The 23475-nt window shown below is 42.3% G+C and overlaps 2 protein-coding genes across 2 annotated transcripts; one reads left to right on the top strand and one right to left on the bottom strand.

Moving 5' to 3' along the window:
* The first annotated feature begins 8115 nt into the window (after positions 1–8115).
* On the top strand, positions 8116–8970 carry LOC131363659 (gap junction delta-3 protein-like). Its single transcript, XM_058406395.1, has one exon. The coding sequence runs from the start codon at positions 8116–8118 to the stop codon at positions 8968–8970; it is 855 nt and encodes a 284-aa protein (XP_058262378.1).
* An 812-nt stretch (positions 8971–9782) lies between these two features.
* top2a (DNA topoisomerase II alpha) lies at positions 9783–22163 on the bottom strand. Its single transcript, XM_058407193.1, has 35 exons — positions 21914–22163; positions 20996–21142; positions 20735–20825; positions 20258–20321; positions 20019–20164; positions 19814–19911; positions 19357–19569; positions 19086–19259; positions 18800–18901; positions 18562–18699; positions 18304–18442; positions 17851–18008; positions 17605–17730; positions 17413–17523; positions 17136–17241; positions 16689–16798; positions 16428–16520; positions 16224–16338; positions 15806–15927; positions 15505–15653; positions 15057–15288; positions 14725–14859; positions 13986–14186; positions 13691–13886; positions 13500–13591; positions 13258–13407; positions 13063–13146; positions 12616–12810; positions 12408–12537; positions 12134–12292; positions 11569–11740; positions 11356–11429; positions 11142–11267; positions 10588–10820; positions 9783–10104 (listed from the first exon to the last, which is right to left on the bottom strand). The coding sequence occupies exons 1-35, from the start codon at positions 21938–21940 to the stop codon at positions 9973–9975; spliced, it is 4740 nt and encodes a 1579-aa protein (XP_058263176.1). The 5' UTR covers positions 21941–22163; the 3' UTR covers positions 9783–9972.
* Between the last annotated feature and the right edge of the window lie 1312 nt (positions 22164–23475).

The following is a 23475-nucleotide window of genomic DNA, read 5'->3' as shown; positions in this document are numbered from 1 at the left end:
CCGAAGCAGTTTGTTATGAAGGTACACACACACACACACACAGGTTATGGAACAAATGCAGTCAGATGAACAAGGTTCTTGTCTGCTCTTTCTTGCTGTCCTGCTGTTTCCTTTCCGTTCTAAATATGTTTTTGTTGACTTCCTGTCATGACTCAAAAGTCTGCGTCTTCTACATGAAGGCAGGCCCCTGACACTGGTTGGGGGGGTTAGGGTGTAGCAAGCTAAACGGTGGAAAATTGTGTCTGTTACACATTAGTGCGAGAGAGAAATGAGGGATGTTCAGCACTTTAGCTCTCAGCAGGTGGTCAGTGGAGGACAGGTGACAGTAATGGATGTGCTATACCTCAAGGCTTCCATACAAATATTCAATTTGCTCCGAGGTGAAAAACGTGCTCTGCTTGTGTATTAAAAATCCACATCTCCTGAGATGGACCTGAAGAAGTCCTCTTATAACACTGATATAATAAATATATATATATATATATATATATATATATATATACACCAATCAGGCAGAACATATAATGACCACATGCCTAATATTGTGTTTGCTGCCAAAACAGCCCTGACCCGCCATGAACTGTGTATTCTGACACCTTTCTATCAGAACCAGCATTAAATTCTTCAGCAATCTGAGCAACAGTACCTCGTCTGTTGGATCGGATCACACGGGCCAGCCTTCGCTCCCCACGTGCATCAATGAGCCTTGGCCGCCCGTGACCCTGTCTCCGGTTCACCACTGTTCCTTCCTTGGACCACTTTTGATAGATACTGACCACTGCAGACCGGGAACACCCCACAAGAGCTGCAGTTTTGGAGATGCTCTGATCCAGTCGTCTAGCCATCACAATTTGGCCCTTGGTCAGACTCACTCAAATCCTTACGCTTGTCCATTTTTCCTGCTTCTAACACATCAACTTTGAGGAAAAAATGTTCACTTGCTGCCTAATATAACAGGGGCCATGATGCTGAGATAATCAGTGTTATTCACTTCAACTCTCACTGCTCATAATGTTATGCCTGATTGGCCATTCGGGAGCCAAGTTGCCCTCTGAGTGGGAGGGGCTAAACACTCTTTCCATTGCCACTCACCCCAGCACTAGCCAATAGTAGGCATCTGTGAGCATCATGTATGTGGACAGACGGCACCTTCCTCTGAGTGTACAAGTAGTACTTGCTGTATAATCTTGTATTGCTTCATTTTTATAATATATTTTGGATTAAGATATTTACAACCTCCACCGCACATCACTCAATAACGGACGTTTTTCACTTGTGGAAATAGAGAAGCAACTTCCATTTGGACAAGTTACACCCTTCATGGGATACCAGTGCACTGACTAGCACCACAGACACACTCTCACACACTCCTTTATACCTAGAGGGAGTTTAGAATAGTTTAATCACCTAGTGGAATGTTTTTGGGAGCTAGTAGGAAATGAGAGAACCTGGAGGAAATCCAAACAGACACTGGGAAAAGATCTGAAACTTTCAGTAACCTGACCTAAAAGGTAAAGCTTTGGGATTCCCAGAGAAAAGTAGCTCTATAATGTCTGGGGTTTGACGTCTACTCGAAAGAACAGCATCGTCTTTTAACATTCACACCTCTACTACATATTCTCCTATATCATTTACTCGTGCCCTTAAGTTATCCCAATATAACCAGGGAGCTCATCGACATGCGGTAGATCAGCAGCGAGTTTGTGTAGCGGTGGTGAAGTACGAGTGAAGAGTGCAGCTTTACAAAGAGGAAGTGGTCAACCACCACACATCTCTAAACACAGAAACTCCAATATCATCATATAACCAGAAACCAAAAGCAGCAGCTGCTGTTAAAAAGCTGCAGAATCTGACCTTTGGCACAAAAACAAGAAACGAGCCAATGGGAACAAGACAGCAGGAGTGAAAAAAAAATTGCGGAGCTGTTCCTAGACAGCTTGCTCCGTAGATGAATGTAAGTTGAGAAGGGGAAAATGTAGTACAAGAAAGAAGTTTTGGGAAAAGTGGACATCAGTTCTTACTCTCTCTCTCTCTAACGACAGAAGCCTGGCCCAGTTTCCTTCCTTGTTCTCCATTAAATGCTCACATTTAGTGTAGAAACAACAAGAGCCAGCAGGAAATGAGAGTTTTTTGATAGAGTATCACAAGCCCAGACAGAGGCGGATGAAATGTCTCCCTCTGTTTCCAAGACCTTCCCCAAACATTTCCCCTCTTTACTTGATCTTTTCAGATGACAGACAGTGGATCTGTCCAACTTCTTGGCTATCTATCAAAGTCTGATCTGATCCAGACATCTCCTGCCAGGATTTGTGTGCGAATATGGGCAACATACCGATCACCCGCTGATCAGAGATCCATATCGTACAGCAGTTTGGGATGCTAGCATGTAAATGCATAATAGCGTCGCTTCGGGATGGTGCAGAACAACACCTTGGCCTCCTTTCTCCTCCTCCCTTCCGCTCATGTCACATCAGATTTGGCAGCACTCTGGGGAAAAAGGGCAACAGATGACGAAGAGCTCCTGCCTGACAGGCAGGTCCCGCTGTAAAGGTTATCCAGGGAGGGGGGGCTTCAGGCTCAGCTGTCAAGCTGTGCTCTCCTGGCTCCCTCTGGAGAACCAGCCGTCACTCCACCACTCGTCACTGACTCACCTGTTCATGCACCGAGAAACTCGGCCTGGAATGGCTTCGACTCCAAAACGTACGTACAGAAAGGATGATTCTTCAGGTCGGGGTATTTAGGAGGTCGATTCTTCTAAAATAAAGAGGAGGGAGGGTTTACCTGAGGTTGGGGTTTTTTAAGCGATTAGTCTCCTGAGCTCAGGAAACACAATACGGCCAAAAGTATGTGGACACATGACTACAACACCCCCATGACGGTCTTTCCCTGAAACAAATTTGGAAACACAGTTGTCTAGAATGCCTTTAGATTTCCTTTCACTGGAGCTAGCCCAAAACTTTTCCAGCTGATAATGCACACACTCAGTGGAAGAGCTATAAAGATATTAGTTTGGTGTGAAAGAACATGAGTGGCCTGCACACAGCCTCCCTGAACAGATCTAGGACGCACCGGAACACCAGTTTGCACCAGGAATACGTGTGAAAATGTTTGTGCCTTTGTGAATGAATTGTCAGCTGTCCATCTTTTAAGCCACGTAATGTATTCTCAAGTACAATTCTCCTGAATATGGGGCATTTTAGGGGAGAGGATTCTCCTGCGACTGGGGTTTTAAGGCAGGTTGAGGTTAAAATAGTTTTAGGGGCATTTGAGATGATGGTGGAATCTTCTCTGGAGATATTTTACAAGCTGATTCTCCTGCAATTGGGATATTTTGGAGCTTTCTCCTGAGGTCAGAGTATTTCAGAGGGATGACTCTGACTTCTACACTCTGGGAATTTTAGATTACCCCTGTGGTTAGGGTATTTAAAATAATACTCTTCTGTGGTTGCAGAAATGTAGACGATGATTCTCTTGTTGTCAGGGTATCTTAGTGACCAAAACTCCTGCGATGTGGATATTTTAGATGATGATTCTTCTGAGGTTGGGATATTTGTAGGCGATGTACGACTGAGACTGGTGTTGGTTTATGGTTTTCCTTCGACTGGGGAGGGAAAAGTGCTTTGTCTGTGGTTAAGATATTGATCCATATAAATGATTATCTCATGTCCTTATATTCTTGTTACACATTACTGACTTTACGGCAACCTTTTCTATTCCCGCATTGTTCTTTCTCTTGGCAAAGAATAAAGATTGACTGTACGCCATCTGGTCTGAAGCTCAGTATCTGTAATGCAACAAGCCCAAACCCCACAACCTGTATATCCTGGAGCAAAGTCACTCTGGATGTAATCATCCTCTTGCTTTCATACTGTATGCTAACAACCAAACATATGAGTAGCTGTTCTTTATCCAAATAGAACTGAAAACTGAGTTCATTCATTACAAGCCTGGTGTGTGCAAACACACACACACACACACACTAATGGTATACTGGCATTTCACTCTGTCAGATCATATTAGAAGATGCTTTACAGTGCAAAGGACAGGAGCCTGCATACACAAACAGACAGACTAACACATGCACTGAGGTAAGGATGCGCACTCTTCATGTCTGAAAATGGTTCTTCTCTGAATTTTCCACATTGCCTCGCAGGCAGGACGCAAGAAAGGCGAAAAGCTCGAGAAAGCCTGCATGAAGACCCAAGAGGGAATGAACTAGGAAAACCACTGTGGGAAAAAAGAGTGAGAGTGAAAGCACTCCTTCTCTCTTCCGTGAAGGGAATCACTCGATGATAGGATGACCTAAATTCTCCAGCAGACACTGCAACAAGCCCGCACGGATTTAAGAGACCGTGAAGGGGGAGAACAGAGCGAAAGAGAGAAAAACTTGAGCTGATAATATTTTTTTCCACATTGGGCAGAAGAACAGTTACATAAAAGGCATCTATAATTCCTCTTCCATGCAGATCAAAGGAGAACAAGGCCTCAGTGTGCATGTGCACTGCTGCTACCCTGAGGGAGATGTGTGTGTGTGTGTGTGTGTGTGTGTGTGAGTGCAAGTCCCAGTCCCACTTTCTTTTTTTGTTTCATTTCAACCTTCTTAAGCAGTGAATTAGCCCACATTATATATATATATAACCATCACAGCAACCTAAATTCAGCTTTCCAATCACGCTCTGGCAGAAACAGGAGGTGCTGATCTCAGTTCTGACAGCAGCACGGTTTCTATTTTAGCATAATTTGCAGCACTGAAACACCAGGAGGACAACAAACAAGACAACTATTTTGCTCAAAGCAATGTTTCTTTTAAAAGCTGGGTCCATTGTATCAGGATATACACCATTTTTTTTTTCTGCTTTTAACCAAGAAAGATTGAGTGTTTATAGTAGTGACCTTTTCAGTCAAAGCTGAAACAATTCTGCCACCTTGTGGTACATTACAGAATTTCAGCTGCACTATATAAAAGATGGCATTCAACTAAATGTAAATAACCATCACTGTAGAACACATATTACTGGAAAGTTGGGAAGAGAGTAGTAAATGAGCATGGCGAAAAAATAAACATTTCTGAGAAGTTGAGTGAGAAACGGTCAGACTGAATCAACTGTAATGAGCGGGAAAAAACACCTCAGGAGTTTACTTCTAATACTGAAGCTGACAGCAGACCAGTACTTTGGGTTTTCTCTACTTTTAGGCAAGAACAGGAATCTGAGACTGGACAGTTGTAAAGACTAGGTGAGCCTGAGATGAGATGAGCCTGAGATGAGCCTGTGATGAGATGATATGAGCCTGTGATGAGATGAGATAAGCCTGTGATGAGCCTGTGATGAGATGAGATTAGCCTGTGATGAGATGAGATGAGCCTGTGATGAGATGAGATGAGCCTGAGATGAGATAAGCCTGAGATGAGATAAGCCTGTGATGAGATGAGATGAGCCTGAGATGAGATAAGCCTGTGATGAGCCTGTGATGAGATGAGCCTGAGATGAGATAAGCCTGTGATGAGCCTGTGATGAGATGAGAAGCCTGTGATGAGCCTGTGATGAGATGAGATGAGCCTGAGATAAGCCTGTGATGAGATGAGATGAGCCTGAGATGAGATAAGCCTGTGATGAGCCTGTGATGAGATGAGATAAGCCTGTGATGAGATGAGATAAGCCTGTGATAAGATGAGATGAGCCTGAGATGAGATAAGCCTGTGATGAGCCTGTGATGAGATGAGATGAGCCTGTGATGAGATGAGCCTGTGATGAGATGAGCCTGAGATGAGATAAGCCTGTGATGAGATGAGATGAGCCTGTGATGAGATGAGATGAAATGAGCCTGAGATGAGATAAGCCTGTGATGAGCCTGTGATGAGATGAGCCTGAGATGAGATAAGCCTGTGATGAGCCTGTGATTAGATGAGATAAGCCTGTGATAAGATGAGATGAGCCTGTGATGAGATGAGATGAGATGAGCCTGAGATGAGATGAGCCTGTGATGAGCCTGTGATGAGATGAGCCTGAGATGAGATAAGCCTGTGATGAGCCTGTGATTAGATGAGATAAGCCTGTGATAAGATGAGATGAGCCTGAGATAAGCCTGTGATGAGCCTGTGATGAGATGAGATGAGCCTGTGATGAGCCTGTGATGAGATGAGATTAGCCTGTGATGAGATGAGATAAGCCTGTGATAAGATGAGATGAGCCTGAGATGAGATAAGCCTGAGATGAGATAAGCCTGTGATGAGATGAGATGAGCCTGAGATGAGATAAGCCTGTGATGAGCCTGTGATGAGATGAGCCTGAGATGAGATAAGCCTGTGATGAGCCTGTGATGAGATGAGAAGCCTGTGATGAGCCTGTGATGAGATGAGATGAGCCTGAGATAAGCCTGTGATGAGATGAGCCTGAGATGAGATAAGCCTGTAATGAGCCTGTGATGAGATGAGATAAGCCTGTGATGAGATGAGATAAGCCTGTGATAAGATATGAGCCTGAGATGAGATAAGCCTGTGATGAGCCTGTGATGAGATGAGATGAGCCTGTGATGAGATGAGCCTGTGATGAGATGAGCCTGTGATGAGATGAGCCTGTGATGAGATGAGCCTGAGATGAGATAAGCCTGTGATGAGCCTGTGATGAGATGAACCTGAGATAAGCCTGTGATGAGCCTGTGATGAGATGAGATAAGCCTGTGATGAGATGAGCTGTGATGAGCCTGTGATGAGATGAGATAAGCCTGTGATGAGCCTGTGATGAGATGAGATAAGCCTGTGATGAGCCTGTGATGAGCCTGTGATGAGATGAGATAAGCCTGTGATGAGCCTGTGATGAGATGAGATGAGCCTGAGATGAGATAAGCCTGTGATGAGCCTGTGATGAGATGAGCCTAAGATGAGATAAGCCTGTGATGAGATGAGATAAGCCTGTGATGAGATGAGATGAGCTGTGATGAGCCTGTGATGAGATGAGATAAGCCTGTGATGAGCCTGTGATGAGATGAGATAAGCCTGTGATGAGCCTGTGATGAGATGAGATAAGCCTGTGATGAGATGAGCTGAGCTGTGATGAGCCTGTGATGAGATGAGATAAGCCTGTGATGAGATGAAATGAGACTGAGATGAGATAAGCCTGTGATGAGCCTGTGATGAGATGAGATAAGCCTGTGATGAGCCTGTGATGAGATGAGATAAGCCTGTGATGAGATAAGCCTGAGATGAGATAAGCCTGTGATGAGCCTGTGATGAGATGAGATAAGCCTGTGATGAGCCTGTGATGAGATGAGATAAGCCTGTGATGAGATGAGATAAGCCTGTGATGAGCCTGTGATGAGATGAGATAAGCCTGTGATGAGCCTGTGATTAGATTAGATAAGCCTGTGATGAGCCTGTGATTAGATTAGATAAGCCTGTGATGAGCCTGTGATTAGATTAGATAAGCCTGTGATGAGCCTGTGATTAGATTAGATAAGCCTGTGATGAGACGAGCCTGTGATATCCTTTTTTCTTTTTTTTTTTTAAACCAATAGTAGGATCTGCTTACATCAAAAGCATTCTCTAAATGTTTCAGAAATATCTTAAATCTTAGAATGTGGCAAACTCGCCCCCTTTTAGTAAATCCTCTCAGCCACACTTTCCTGCCATTAGCCACCCATGTTCTCATCAAGCAATATAAACACAAGCTTTGTTTAAACACTTTGCTAATGCTGATAAGGATATGACCGCTATTTCCATGCCACTTCACTTAGGTCTTGCTCCAAACATCAAAGCCGACTTCCATCTTCCTTTTCACAAGATTCGGTTTGGAAAAACAACCATGACCAGCCGGTTATGTCCAGTCTTACTACTGGAATATAGAAGTATGCAAGAAATATGACCGTGCTGGTGTGTTTAGGAGACCACTCTTGGAAACTTGGAGTTTGAGGTATATTTTTTGGAATATCGTCCCTGACAAAGTTACTTCTTACCTCTGGAAGGCTTAACAGGACTACATGGATCCTCGTTGTGACGGCATCACTTCATTTCATTTGTGGCAGACCTTGAGGAAAACAAGCTGGTAACCTGCACTACAGACTCATAAATCGTGGTAAAATCCTAAAAAACATTGCCCTTGTTCGTTTCCACCCTCTACCATGGCTGACTGGGGTTTTCTCAGTGAACTGTTTGGGTCACTGCAGGCGCACTCACCCATGTTGGGCCGTCTCTGGCTGCTCCTCATGCTGGTCTTCAGGATGCTGATACTCGGTACAGTGGCCAGCGACATGTTTGATGATGAACAAGAGGAGTTTTCTTGCAACACGTTGCAGCCAGGATGCAAGCAAGTTTGCTATGACCATGCCTTCCCCATCTCCCAGTATCGCTTCTGGGTCTTCCACATTGTGCTCATCTCTACCCCTGCTCTAGTCTTCCTCATGTATGCCATGCACCACCACAAGAAGCACCAGGTCCTGCCGCAAGACTCGACAATCAGCAGTCTGGAAGCAAAGCGGGATTTCCATCTCAAGCGTCTCTATCTAGTCAATGTGGCTTTCCGGATGTTGTCTGAGGTGGGGTTCCTGATCGGACAGTGGAAGCTGTACGGTTTTCATGTCGAGGCTCAGTTCCCCTGCAGTCGCTTCCCTTGTCCTCACACCGTGGACTGTTTCACCTCCAGACCTATGGAGAAGACAGTCTTCCTGCTCTTCTACTTCGTCATCGGAATACTCTCGGCTGTCTCCAGCCTGGCCGAATTCGTTCACATCATCTTCAAGTGGTTCATGAAAAGCTCTGAGGGGATCGAGTCCTTGGTAAAGGAAGATATTGAATTCCAAGAAGAGATTAGTAAGAGGTACTCGAGTAAGCGTGAGAAGAACCAAGCCAGTAGAGTGAAGTTAGGCAGAACCAAGGACGTGCTGCAGTTCTCTGGAAGGATCGGTAAATCAAGAGGGAGCACAGGCTCAAGGAAATCCAGTATCAAAAGCAAGAGCCTTGGAGAACTGATTGTGTGAGGATCATGTTGTTGAAGTGAACACATCTGTATATGAATTTGTGAATGCTGCTGAGAAACTCATCCACTTTATAAGGAACACAGGTACACTTGCACATTCATGCAGTTATCTAAACAGCCATTGAGTATTTCATCAGTCACTGATGTTTGATGTGAACATTAACTGAAGCTCTGGATTTATATATCTGCATGATTTTATGCATTAATCCTGCATGTTCATGAAGTAGACAGTAAGTGTATATGCTACAGAATTTAAACAAGTCACACATATACTGTAAATTGTGTTTACAAACCTTCAGTATATGAACCAATCTGAAAGTATTAAACAATATTTACTCACTCAATAAAGCTACAAATGGATTAAATGAATGATGTGATTTTAATGATCTAAAATTAAACTGTCATGTTAGAACACTGCAGTGGGGTAAGGGGGATATAAAGCAGCCAGGGTCTTTGGTGTGACATCAGGAACTTTCTCTCACCACCCAGTCTCGCATGATTTTACTGAAACCAGTGATCACATGGGGCTTTTATTCCTAACTTCACCAGTTTGGAAGTAGTGCACCATTTGTGGTAATGACTTTATGCAAAACTGATATTGAAAAGAATAAAAGTAGACTGTAATGTTAGTACTGAGCAGTTGATCCCTCATAGTGCAGGAAGCCTACATTAAAAAAAAAATCCTAGAAAAAAGTAGCATAAAAGTCCTTACTTACCTAGGAACCCTATCGCCCAAAATAAGGTATTAAGGTTAAAAATAAATAAACAAACAAATAAACAGGAAACCATTTACTGATAACGCAAGTCAAGAACCTGAATTGACAAAGTTTATTTTTGAAAAAATCAGTAGAAAAAGATAATAGAAAATATTTACAACACAGACAAATAGATTCTCGAACACTTCCACATCAATATTTCTTTCCAAGCTTCGAAGTGTGATCGTTAAAAGCTAAAAGGACCTATAACTGAATGCAAGTTTTAAAACATATGTACAACGCTGGCTTTAAAAGTCATCGTCTGAATCCGAGTCCAGTGTGTAGGTGACTGGTTTTGTGCTGCGTGCCGTTTTCTTTCTGGGTGCCACAGCGGGGGAAGTCAATTCCAAAGAAAAGCTGTCGTCGTCTGCCTTACTTTTCTAAACACAGCAAAAATAACAAGATCTTTGGGTCAGCTGCATCGGGGGTTCTTAAAATGTACAGTGAGCTGTTTATTCATTTATTTTAAGTAACAGCGGTAGAAATCACAATGCAGAATAATATTTGGCTCCTACAGTATATGTAGAAATGTTATGTTTAGTTTTATATTATTTTTCTTTTTCTCATCTCAGCTGATTAGCCTGGAACAGTTACTCCGTTACTCAAAAGCAATTCAGTTATGAAACAAGAGCACAACAAAACTAACATCTATTCCCTAGTTTTAAAATAAATAAATGTTTTATCACGACCATGATCCATCATATTGCCCAACCCTACTATACATCCTCTTCAGCCTTTGTATATTTGTGTATGTTGGAAGTTTGAAAATCTGTTACATATATTGGACCAGACAAATAAATAAGATAAAAAAAATAAATAAAATGAAAACGCGCTCAGTGAAGTTTAGTGTGATCGAGACGTACCTTTCCTGTGACTGCAGCTTTACTTTTGAGGCGGGCCATGAGGTTTCCTCCGTCCGAGTCGCTGTCTGAATCGTCGCTGCTCATGACCACTTTCCTTTTACGCGCTGCTGCTTTTTTGGCTGGTGCAGGGGCAGAGTTGTCGGATTCACTGGACGTGGCCTGTTTCTTGGCTGTGCTCTTTTTAGCGGTGGAAGGTTTGGACAGTGCGTCGAGGATGGATGGCTGCTTGACATCTACAGAATACAAACAGCCAGCATGTTAATGAAGTTTATATTGCTATACCAACATCTTATCAGTCAGGAAATAAAAAGATCCATGTGAATGATGTAAGGACGCTCCTCTGAATATTTTATATCACAGCTCTGTTAAATTCTAACAAGAGTAATGCAAATCACAGGATCATCCTAACATGCTCACTAATACCATCGTTTCCATAGCAACAGCCCATTCACAATCATTGATATTTTAAAGTTGCGTCAAGATGTTGCTGATGCTGAAGACACATTTTCCCCCAATAGAAGAGTCTACAGTAAACAGTAACACCTCTAACATACCTGTCGCTTTCTTTTTGGGGGCAGTGGTGGTCTTCTTCGCCACAGGTTTCTTTGCAGGACCATCAGCTGCTTTCTTCACCACTTTCTCTTTGGGCTTGGGTGGAGGTTTAGAAGCAGTGCTTTCAGCTGCATGCACACACATGTAGACATTAGTAACTTTTCATCAGTAACAATTCTGACTAATATATAATATCCAACTCATCAGACTTCTTACAGGTGAGCATGCTCTTCACTGCCAATGTGTCTTTGTCCAATTTGTCCTCCTTGGTTTTTTTCACAGTTTTTTTCCTGTAAGAGACATTTAGGGAGATCATAACTGAGGGAATGGTTGCAGACATGTCTAGAGATTTCAATCTTTCTTCCACTCCATTACTACATAATTCATGCACAACTTGCTGATGAAATGAACACGAGGATGAAGACTCACGGTGGAGGCGGGGCAGGTGAGTCCTGCTCACTCTCAGTTAGAGCACTGGGTTCTGGGACAAACATGTCATCTTCGTCATCATCGGAAACAATTACTGGAGCTTTCTTTTTGCCCAAACTCTCCCAGTTTCCAGATTCATCCTCACTCTCAGATAGGCAGTACTTCACCATGGCTGAAAGACAAATTCAGATATATTTAACAGAAAAGAAACACACTTGGGTACTGGAATTTAAGAGTTAATCATTTAATAATTTTATAGAATGTTAAAAGTCAGTTCCTGTTCTCACTTATGTTTTAAGTAGCTAGAAACAGGTGCAAAAAGTAACATTACTCAGAAACAGCAAGGTGCAAATTTGAGTTTTTAGAAAATATTTCCACATCAACATTTATATACCTTTAATCACTGAACCAGTCACCGTGAATGAGCTTTTACTAGAGTAAAACTAACACATTAAAACAATCACAAAAATATAAAGCTACACTATTGTCAGAGCTGATGTTATAGAAAATTGATCAACACCTTCAGACCACTCTGGACCATAACAGGGTGTTGAACCTTGCTTACCATTAGCTTTTCTGACATGCCGCTCTCTGGGAGCCATGTCGCCTGCACTTCCAGGCGTGCCGGAATCTTCTTCTCCGCTCTCCTCCTCGTCAGACGACAGCTGTTTCTTCTTCTTGACGGGTTTAAACTGCAGTGTGGTCTGCTTCCCTGACTTAGAACCTAAAAAAGAAAGAACACACCTCAGAGGTCATGGAACCGCAGGTTAATAAGACCAGTGCATTACATGATTCCAGATGAACAGATTCTAATATATTAATACATTTTCTTTCAGTACCTTTATCTTTGGGCTCCTTCTTGACCTTTTTGGTCAGACGAGCAGCGAGTCCAATCTCTGGAGAGTCTCCTGCTTCCTCATCCTCATCGCCAAACTCCATCTTCATCACCACGCTGCCATCACTCTCGGACTGCAGAAACACAGAGGTTTAGAGAGACACACACACACACACACACAGGAAAGTAAAAAACTGTGTTCACAGACACACCTTGAGTTTGCCCTTCTTGGCTCCGCCCTTTTTGACAGCCTGGACCTTCATAGCACTGGTGATGCGCGGAATAACCCGACGGCCCTGGGGGGTGGGCATGGTCTCGTCTTTCACCTTCACCACCTTGGATCTGCCTCCTTTCATTTTGATCTGTGTGACTGAGCTATGGGCAGCTCGCTCAGCCTGCTCCACACGCTGCAGCAAAATAACACCAATTACATCAATTAAAAAAACTGCAATTATGAAAGAGAGGAAAAACACTTAGGAGGATGTTCCTTTGTTGAAAAATAATCAACTTCAAGATCGTAAAAGGCACAAGTATTTTATTCATTATTTATAACATTTAGGTACCTTCACAAGCCATAAATGGCATTATAAAAGGAAACATAGCATTTTTCATCTGTATGCTTTTCATCAGGTCTCTGAAAGGCAGAAATTCAGGCTTACTTCCAGCTCCTCAGTAAAGGCAGCGAGATCCTCCTTCCACAGATCTGTAGGAGACTTCCTCTTCAATATACTCAGCTCGTTCATCTATAACCAAAAACATAATTAAAAATAAATAAATAAATAAATACCCACATGATCCTGTTTAGCTGATGGCTCACATCGTGTTTAAATTTTTATTGTTCATGTCATAGTTACCTTATCATCTCTTTGCTTGCACAGCTCATCTTTCTTCTCTTTAGTGAGGAACCACATGGGCATGCTCAGGAGATAATTATAGTCAGGTCCCGAGGTCTCTTCCTCTTTTTCTCTTTCCTCATCTTCATCATCTCCCTCTTCTGTCATGTCCTGGAAAGAAACACACAGATGTATACAGCTCATGCATGCAGAACAGAGGAAATATCAAGGCTTGTTTCATGTCATATCCTTTGTTAGAGTACCTTCTCCTGAGATTCTTTCCAGGCCTTAACAGGATCTGAGTCATAACCCATCTCCTGCAGCATGCGAATCAGCTCCTTCTTGGGTTTGTTCTCTGAAATACGTAAATAAATAAGCAAAAAAAACACCACCACAATAACTTAGCACTTTAACACAGAATGTTGTCTGAGAAAGAGGACAGTTTGAATCTCACCAATGACGAGCTTGCCCTCGATCTTCTCCAAAATGAAGCGTGCCTGGTTGGAGAGCTTGGCGCTTTCAGCTCCCAGCATTCCGAGAAGCCAGTCCTTCCTTAGCACATAGTATTTCTTACGAAGCTCAAAGAAGTCCTTCATGACGTCCTGCACAGTCTCATACTTCTTCAGGCTGCCCACATGGTCAAACAGCACCTGTAGATGAAGCAGGAGGTTCAGAACGACAGTCAACATTGCCAACCACTCATGGGCTAATCACATATGTGAACAGTGGTTAATGTGTCCTGACTTTACCATGGAGTTGCAAGTGAGTGGGTTCTGGAGCTTGAAGACTTTGTGTAACCCCGCAGCCTCAGCCTCCCGCAGCCTCTCCTCAGTCATTTTGACCACGAAGCGCACAGTGGTGTCCGTGTGGTACTCTTTATAATCCGTGATCAGAGCAGGCACCTTTTCAGAGCCGTTCAGCATCACCTCCAGCACGTTTTCCTTGTAAGTCTAAAGAAAACACAATTTAATGATCCTACTGTGCATGCATTTAAAGTAAAATACACATGATTAAAAGCCGAGTTTAAAATCAGAAAATCTCTATTTTAGTCAGCTATAGCAAGAGTGCTGCCAGGTCTCATACAAGCTTCCAACAAGTTCTAGGAGTTCTATGAGAGTTGCTTCATCTGGGAATACACCATGTGTTACACTATGTAGTGAGTATATACGAATGATTCCTGTGTATAAATTAGGTGTGTTACAGCACTGAACATTTCATATGATTGTCTAACCTAAAAACCACAGCATCATGGAATTAACTAATTGAACATTTAGACACAAACTAGTAATGAAAATCGGAGAAAATATTAGTACAAAATCCTTATACGGGTTCCCTTGCACATCTGACAGCATAGCTGCATGGAATCTGTGATGCTGTAGTATGATTTATGGCAAATCCATAGGGAGGGACTACAAAGATCTTGGTGAATGGAAAAGAAAGACAAATGACCAAGAGTAGTGGACAATAAGATGGCACAAGACTACTGACCTGAGTCCAGGTTTTCACAGGCAACTCAGAGATCTCAATGGTGGTGGAGTCAATAATAGCCACCTCACCACTGTTCATATACTGGTTGGTGGTCAGCTCCTCAATGGTTCCTTTAAAGCCTTTATAACTAGGCAACTGTAAAACAAAACATATATATTCCCTTTCGTTACTTTATGCAATTCATAGGCCATTTTAAATACTGAAAGGAAAATTAGCAGGATCAACAGTTTGACACCAAGCCACTAATCACTGGCTGTTAACCTCCTAACAGAGAAATTAGATTTTTTTTCTGTCTTACAGACAACACACTCAGACACTGTCCTGTAACTAACCATGGGCAGAGGCTCCTGGCCTTCGAGCATACGGTGGATGTTGCTGACAATTTCACGCACGTCATAGTTGGGGATTCGACTAGCCCAGCCTGTGCCAATGCCATCAGAGCCGTTAACCAGTACGAGTGGGATGATGGGAACATACCACTCTGGCTCAACACGCATGTTGTCATCGTAGTTGTACTTGAGCAGGTTGTCATCCACAGCAGGGAAAAGGAGCCGAGCCAAAGGACTAGAGAGAGCGAGCGAGAGAGAGAGATAAGTAGGGCATGAACAAAAAATATTTAATAAATAAAATAAATTAGCCTATTTATCTATTTGAGTCATGCTCAGACCTTAATTAAATTTGAGTGAACTAATTTTGAAATCCACACAACTTCGTTCAATACCTGTTCAACCCAACAGCAGATATGCAGCTAGAATACCATCATAAACGTAGTGTGCGTACCTGAGCATGGTGAAGATGTATCTGGGGCTGGCCGAGTCTTTTCCACCGTGAAGGCGTGTACCGAACTGCCCCAGAGGCTGCAGTAGGTTGAGATTGTTGCTGCCCACAAAGTTCTGTGCCAGGCCCACGATGGTCATCATCAGTGAAACCTAAAACACACGCAAATCAGCTTTTTACTGTTTATTTATAAACCTGCAACCTAGATATTATAGTTAGTAATATACAGTCCAGAGTTACAGAATTCTGCAGTTAGTAAAGTTATAGGGCAGACTTATAGAACACAGAAGAAAAATTAGTTCACCTCTCCATGGTGATAAGCAGACATCTCAGCTACAGAACCAGCGAGCTGGGCCACTTTCACCTCACGCTTATCGTTTCGTTTCAGGCAGCAGAACACTACCTTCCTCTGTCCCGGCTTCAGACCTGACACACAAACAAGAGTTATTTATCAACTGCCCATTTTGAAAAGAAAAGAAAAAACACTGAAATTTACACTAAACATGAGTGCATGTAAGCAACAGGTTCATGCAAACACAGTGAAAGACTTGTCAAAAGGAGATTATGGGTGACCTCTGCAACATCTGCCACAAAGCTCCACCCACCTGCCTAGACTAGAGCATGTCAATGCTGTTTTATCTGAACTGACAGTACTAGCACACAATCTCACGGTGGCTTTTTCCCCCCTCAAGGTGTACTTCTATGAAATATAAGCATCTCACCGTCCACCAGACATGGGATAGATCGTTCGTTGTCCGAGTTGGAGTAAAGCACCAGCTCCTTGTTGACAAAGTCATGGTAGGTGAGTGATTTGGTCTCTTTTCCGTACAGATACTCCTGTGGTCATACAAACACACCAGAATTACAAAATTTGCATTTTTACAAAGTTAAATCAAATCCTTACATCTAATCATTGCCATTCTAACCTCGGGCAAGTTATGCTCCCGGCGCTGTCTCCTGTTGATCATAAAGCTTGTGAGCCACTCCTTTCTCTCTTCAACTTTCTTCTTACTAAAGGCCTAGAGGCAGAGCAAAAATAAATAAATGAGAAATAATGTTTTGAGTGTCAGTTTATACACAAATATTTCTGTAAAACTGCAGTTTATATACCAGTCATTTCTGAAAACATTTGTATATTTAAAAAACAAACAAACAAAGAAGAAGAAGAAGAAAAAAAGAGTGATTACAAGGGTGATCGCCTCGTCATCGGCAGATCCAGAGTATTTAAACGGGATGCGATGTCTCGCCATGTCCGAAAAATACTCTTTAGCCTCCAGGGCTGTGCTGGTACCCAAACCTGGAGGGGAACAACCATCACAAACCAGGTCAGATCAAGTACAATCATCTGTTCAAGAAACTTGTGGCTTTTTGAAAAAACCTTCTCCTCAATTTGTAATCTCTTATGGGAAACCTTAAGCAAAAGTTAAAGGTGGCCAGATTACCATGTGATGTAAAACCGGTGTTGGATTTTGATAGGAAGAGGAGTAAATAAGAATAAGAATTAACAGTAAATTCAGACCCATCACCAAGATTCAATCATGACCCTGTCACCTCAGCATGTGCAGAACTCATATGGAGTAAAGACTTGCTGCTTACATTTAGCGCTGGACTACCACAGGTTTTTAGGGACAAACCTTTGTAGTACTTGATCTTCCATGATTTCAGGTTGCTCTGCTTCTCTTTCCACTCTGTGAACTCTGGGATACTATAAAAGGAGAGCGACTGCTTCTTATTCGATGCCTGGAGAGAGACAAACACGTATGGGTATGATGGTTTGGGTGTATATTTGCATGTTATAGATTATTAAAACTGTACATTTTGAGGCTCACACAATTTCTGTAATTGATTAGCATGCAGGACTTAGTACTGTATAACAATAAGATTTCTAAAGCTTGTGAAAATTTAACACACCTTGATGATGGGCGTAATGAACTCCTCAAGGAAGTTGTGGTGCAGCAGCGAGGGCCAGTTGTGGTGGATGAAGTTGATGAGCAGCCCTTTGATGTGGGAGCCATCCTGATCCTGAAAAAGGTGAAAAACCACGTGTTATAAAAATCAGAACATTATACTCGGTCAGTAAGTGAAATAAAGTTCATGGCTAACCTGATCTGTCATTATCATGAGCTTGCCATAGCGCAGCGTCTTGAGTGATTCGGGGTCACTGTAGTTCTTCCTGTACTGCAGACCCAGGATCTTGATGATGTTATTGATCTCGGCATTCTCCATGATCTTAAACACACACAATGATCGTGCAACTGAATGCATAAGTACAACCATTTTCATATTTAATGACAGAATATTTTGTGTGAAGAGGTTTCAGCACACAACTGAGTACGTGTGTATTCACACCTGTTTGTGAGAAGCCTCCCGCACGTTGAGCATTTTTCCACGCAAGGGGAAAACACCATAGCGGTCACGGCCCACCACGCCGAGTCCAGACACGGCCAGGGTCTTGGCCGAGTCTCCTTCGGTGAGGATGAGAGTGCAGCCGGCAGAGTTCTTACCACCTAAACATACACACAACGCAAAAGCATTTAAGCTTGTAACAAATTCAATTTCAACTGACACATCTGCAAGGTTATGATTCTACACATACAGGCATAGATGATTCATAAGTGTATTGGCCAACCTGTAGAGAGAGTAAAATCTCCTGCATGCTGCACAGTCCAGTGCTTTGGTTACTCACTCCAGCTAATGTAAGATACTTTGTAATGAAGTCTGTCACTGCTAAATGATTCTAATGTAGTTCTAAGATGGTCAGTGCTAAATGATTCTAATGTAGTTCTAAGATGGTGCCCGTACCAGCGTCGTTAGCATCGTCCAGCTTGGGTACGCCCTTGATCTTGGAGTGTTTGACAGCTGAGCACTTCTTATTGAGCTGAGTCTGAGCCTTAAACTTCACCCAGTTCATCACGCTCTCCACAATGCCACAGCTGTTTGCCTGTGAATAGAGAAAACACACAAACGTGTTTACTAACACACACATTTATATTGAAGCTTGGGTCTAGTAATGTCCGATATAATTTTGTGTGTTAGAGAGAGAGAGAAAGAGAGCAAGACCTGTTTGATGAACTTCTCACTGAGTGTACAGGTGGAGCCAAAGCTCTTCTGCTGCAATGTCATGTTCTCTTTGGTCTGCGAGTCAAAGCTGGGGTTCTCAATCAGGCAGTTCACAAATAGCCACATGTGGTTCTTCACCTGAAAGACACACACAGGTAAAGCTCAGTGTTTGAGGAAAAGGCACTCAGCACAAGTTAATACATTCAGTTCGTTCAGAACAGCATGTGTCTTGAGTTACCTGGAAGGGCTTGACCACCACACCACCTTTGTTCTTTTTCTTCACCACCTCAATCATCTTGGACACGATCTGGTCAGCCACATAGTCTGTGTGTCTGCCACCCTGAAGTACAAACACAGATTTTTAACAGTTCTAATATAGAGAGCAAGCTAGGCTAGTTAGTTAGCTGAAATTAGACAACAACTTTTGCTAAACAGCCACAAGACTGTTCAAGCAGCTAGGAGCTAACTTTTATAATTCATGACAGACTTTCATGTAAGTTGTACATTGCAGAGGGTGTGTGCACCTTGGTGGTGGCAATGCTGTTGACGAAGCTGACTTGCTGGAAGCCCTTCTCGCTCATGGCGAGACAGACCTCCCAACGCGGGTTCACTATCTCGTGCACTACAGTAAGGGGAGAGCCCGTCTCGTCCGTTCTGTCCTTCACATACAGGTCCACATAGCTGCGGAACCCACTCACCTGAAACGCACAATTAAAACTTAACATTAAGTCTCAGTGAACTGGTTGAGGTATTTCAGAAGGCACAAAAGCAGAGTAGGAGAGGGAGAGCACTTACAGGCAACTTGGTGCCATTGAGATACACCTTGACACCTTTGCTAGAGCCGGCAATGTCGTACGCGCGCCTTGTCAGCAGCGCCACCGTGTCACGGTCCAGAGACACCATCTTGAATTTGGACAAATCAGGCTGGAAGGAGATGCATGTGAAGTCTTCACCACTGAAGGGCTTGATTTTGGCCTCGTCTGCACGACCCATGTTGTTGAACCACGTCTGCAGAGTAGAACATTTCAAATAATTAATTCAAACTGCATCTTTACGGAACAGTCCTAATATTTAATAATAATTTATAAATACACATACACAGTGTTTGACATATATAATGTTAAGTGAAGAATAAAACATTTTCATGCAGTAATTGTAAAATAAAATTTGAGATGTTTTCCCATGAAAGCATTCCTCCAAGTGTTTTAAATTCTATCATTGAAAAGCTACATAAACACCCCGAGATTCAGACCTGCTTGAAACACTGCTTGGACTCCTTGCATGCCGTCTCCACAGTGAACTTTGTGCTGAAGATGTTGCACAGCTTGGCACCATATCCATTACGACCACCTAGTGGAGAAAGGGAAGAAGGGGGAAAAATAAAAGAGCAATCCATAAGAATAAAGCACATCTCACAGCACCAGGGCATGACTTTTCAGGCAAGATCTGCATCGTACCTGTGACCTTCTTTTGGTCGTCATCGTAGTTGCTGGAGGTGAGCAGCTGGCCGAAGATGAGTGCCGGCACATACACCTTCTCCACTTTGTGCTCCACCACAGGAATGCCCTTCCCGTTGTTCCAGATGCTGATGGCGTTGTTCTCTCTGGCGTGGGGCAAAAACAGATCATAATGGTACATTTTTTTTTATTTTAAATTTATCACCCCATAAACATTTAAAGAAGATTACGACACTCACGGGTCAATGGTGATCTTGATGCAGTTCATGCTGCTATCTCTCTGCTTGTTATCTGCAGCATTGACTGGAAATTAAATAAAACTGAATTTAAAAAAATTGCAAGAAAAACACAAACAAAACACAATAAAGCAACGTGTAATTATATTTCCACCAAGATCAAAAGACCATCACATCATCACAAACTTTCAGGCCAAGTATAACAGGCCCTGTATTTTTTTTTATTTTTTAATGAAAAACACTTCAGGGATTATTTACTACAACAGCCAACAAATAAACCACTACATGAAAAGTATGTATATATTGTATATAGTTACGGCTAGGCAAGCCATAACAAGTGCTTCACATGTAATGATGGAGCAGAAACTAAAATAAAATGACACTAAATCAATGACAGAGACTAGCGCGTTGCATGATACAGAGACAGCATGAAGTACACAGCATGTCACTTCAGTAATCAAGGTTCACACCCAGACGCACCTAGGATCTCGTCGAAGATCTTGTAGAGGCCGGGGACAAACGTGATGTCCCTGCAGTTCAACCCGACCCCTTCATCAAACACCCACATTTGCTATAAAAAAAAAATGACAAGAAAATAGGAGACATGAGTATTTAGTAACACAGATGTACAACATACTTCCACAAAAACGTTACCATCATGTATGGAGATCCTCCTTGAGGCAGATGTGCATGCGTTTGCATGAAAGAGAGAGAGACTTCCAACTATACAAGAACACGTACCTGTGTGACGGGCTCCACAGAGCCGATGTAGGTGTCCGGCCGGAGCAGGATGTGCTCCAGCTGAGTCTTCTTCTGGTAGATGCGCTCCACGGAGAGACGCTTCTCATCCTTCTTTGGCTTGCTCAGGGCCTTGTTCTCGAACAAAGACTGAGAAGATTGAGAGGAGACACATTAGAAATCTGCTACAAGAGCAACTGCACCACATGGACTGTTAAAGTCACTTTCTTCTGAAAAAAATAAAATCAACTCTGCTTCATCACATCATTCCACCAATAGAAATGGCCTTTATTTGCCACATATGCATTACTGCACAGTGAAATTCTTTCTTCGCATATCCCATCCTTGGAGGTTGGGGTCAGAGCGAAGGGTCAGCCATGATACAGCACCCCTGGAGCAGGGAGGGCTAAGGGCCTTGCTCAAGGGCCCACTGATGGTTCTTCTATGTCTTTATTTTTATTGAATGTTGTAGGTTTCAGAAACACATCATGTGATCATGTTCCCTCTCCCTGAGTTTCAGCATAGCGCCCCAAAGTGCTAGCTTTACTATGTTCGTGACGTCATTATTATACTTAAAGTTTAATTGACGTGTTAAGTGAACAGAAACGCTAGCAAACCTTATGTTTATCTAATGGAGGATCTGAATACTGAACTTTCCATATAAACTAGCACAGAAAGTTCTAGTAAAATTTTTAGTAATGATGCTAAAGTCGATTCCCTTCAATTCAGTGCCATTGTGTCGGAAAGGAATTTATGCTAGTGCAGCACGCGCACACACACACACACACACAGAGAGAGAGAGCTCGTGTGGGGTAAAATAGATATTTCTGAAATAAGTTTTTAACTCCCAAACTAAAACACTTATACCCGATAAATCCACCATGACACTCTGCATATAAACTGTAACTAACGGTTTTTTACCTTCAGTGGTCCTTCCGCCGTGGCCATTTTAACCACCTCAGGCGCTCGTGTTTGCCTTTCAAAGTCGAATTATTTGGGTAAATTAAACGCAAAGTTGCCGCTTCAGAGCGTGCAAACGTCCTGCTACTGAATTACACCTAAAAACAAACCGTCTCCTATCTTATTCGCTCTGCATTAATACGTCCCTACTGCAAACCGAGCACCAGCTAACTAACTGCAGCGGCGCGCGAGCTGAAGATATTTTCAAATTTCAAACCGAACGCAACCCCTCCGCTTCGCCACAGCGTAACCAATCAGAGTGGAGAGGAGGCGGGCCTACGTGGCATGAATAGTTTTTGAATCGAAAACGATAATCTAATCGATTTTACGTGTATTTATTATTATTATTTTAAACAGTTTGAGGGAAATAAGTGCTGTTTATATTCAGTGCTGCTCATATCACACTGATCGCCGTATCGTGCTGGGAATTCCGAATCTTTTCCAATGATTCAACGCAGTCGGTTCAGCTCTTCAAGAAGAGTCGACTCTTTCTGCGCCCAAACGGCTCCTTGTCGTTTTCGCTAAAAAACTGTCTTAAAGGTGTAAAAATATATTTTGTACGAATAATCATGAAATATATGTCAAACATGATTCAAAACAATGAATTGTCATGGAATTAGGAAAAGTGTATTAAGCAAGTGAGGAAACTGGTTTGTTTCTGTGTAGAGTTTGCATGTTCTCCCCGTGCCTGTGTGGGTTTACTCCGGGTACTCCGGTTTCCTCCCACAGTCCAAAAACATGGACATTAGGTTGATTGGTAATTCTAAATTGCCCATAGTGTGAGTGTGTGTGTCATTGTCTGTCTATATGTGTGGCCCTGTGATGGACTGGTGACCTGTCCAGGGTGTACCCCTGCCTCTCGCCCAGTGTGCGCTGGGATAGACTCCTGCAGACCCTAATTAGAAATAAAGCGGGTATAGAAGATGGATGGACAGATGGAAACCAGTTTGGAGAACTTACTTCCGGTCCGATATCCATTAACATTTAGAGATGTAAATCTTGGATGCTGGTGTTTGTCTACAGTCCTGCTATCAGGTTAATTGTACATGCTAACTACATATGGTAGAAAGTTTTGCATCAGTAAAAGTTTTTATTTACATCACCGTGTGTTCTGTATCAGCACCTAATTTTCATTTTTCCTTGAGTTTAGATCTTGTCTTTTATTCTTTTATTCCTTTTATACCTCACCATACGATACATGCAAAATGCTTTTCGGCTCAGTGTGGCTGGCACTGTCGATTCAAATTTTATTTGTCACATACATAATGGTACACAGTATAATATGCAGTGAAATGCTTACATGACTGTTTTGACCCTTGAAAAGGAAAAAGGAATAATAAGGACAGAAAAAGAAAAGCATAAAATATAAAATACAAAATCTAAAATAAAAAACTACAATTTTTACAGTAGGTAAAATAAAATAAAAAAAAAAAAAAAAAAAAAATATATATATATATATATATATATATATATATATCTATATATATATATATATATGTATATGTAATAATGTATGGTATAAT

This window comes from Hemibagrus wyckioides, linkage group LG13 (assembly GCF_019097595.1).
Source record: "Hemibagrus wyckioides isolate EC202008001 linkage group LG13, SWU_Hwy_1.0, whole genome shotgun sequence".
Lineage (NCBI taxonomy): Eukaryota > Metazoa > Chordata > Actinopteri > Siluriformes > Bagridae > Hemibagrus > Hemibagrus wyckioides.
This window is presented reverse-complemented; position numbering and strand designations above follow the sequence as displayed.

Coding starts and splice junctions, on each gene's coding strand:
- top2a (XM_058407193.1), bottom strand. CDS start 21,940: ATGGCCACGGCGGAAGGACCACTGAAG. Junction 17,242..17,412: donor TCATTACGCCCATCATCAAG/GTGTGTTAAATT, acceptor GTCTCTCTCCAG/GCATCGAATAAGAAGCAGTC. Junction 13,147..13,257: donor GCAAGCAAAGAGATGATAAG/GTAACTATGACA, acceptor TTTTGGTTATAG/ATGAACGAGCTGAGTATATT.
- LOC131363659 (XM_058406395.1), top strand. CDS start 8,116: ATGGCTGACTGGGGTTTTCTCAGTGAACTGTTTGGGTCACTGCAGGCG.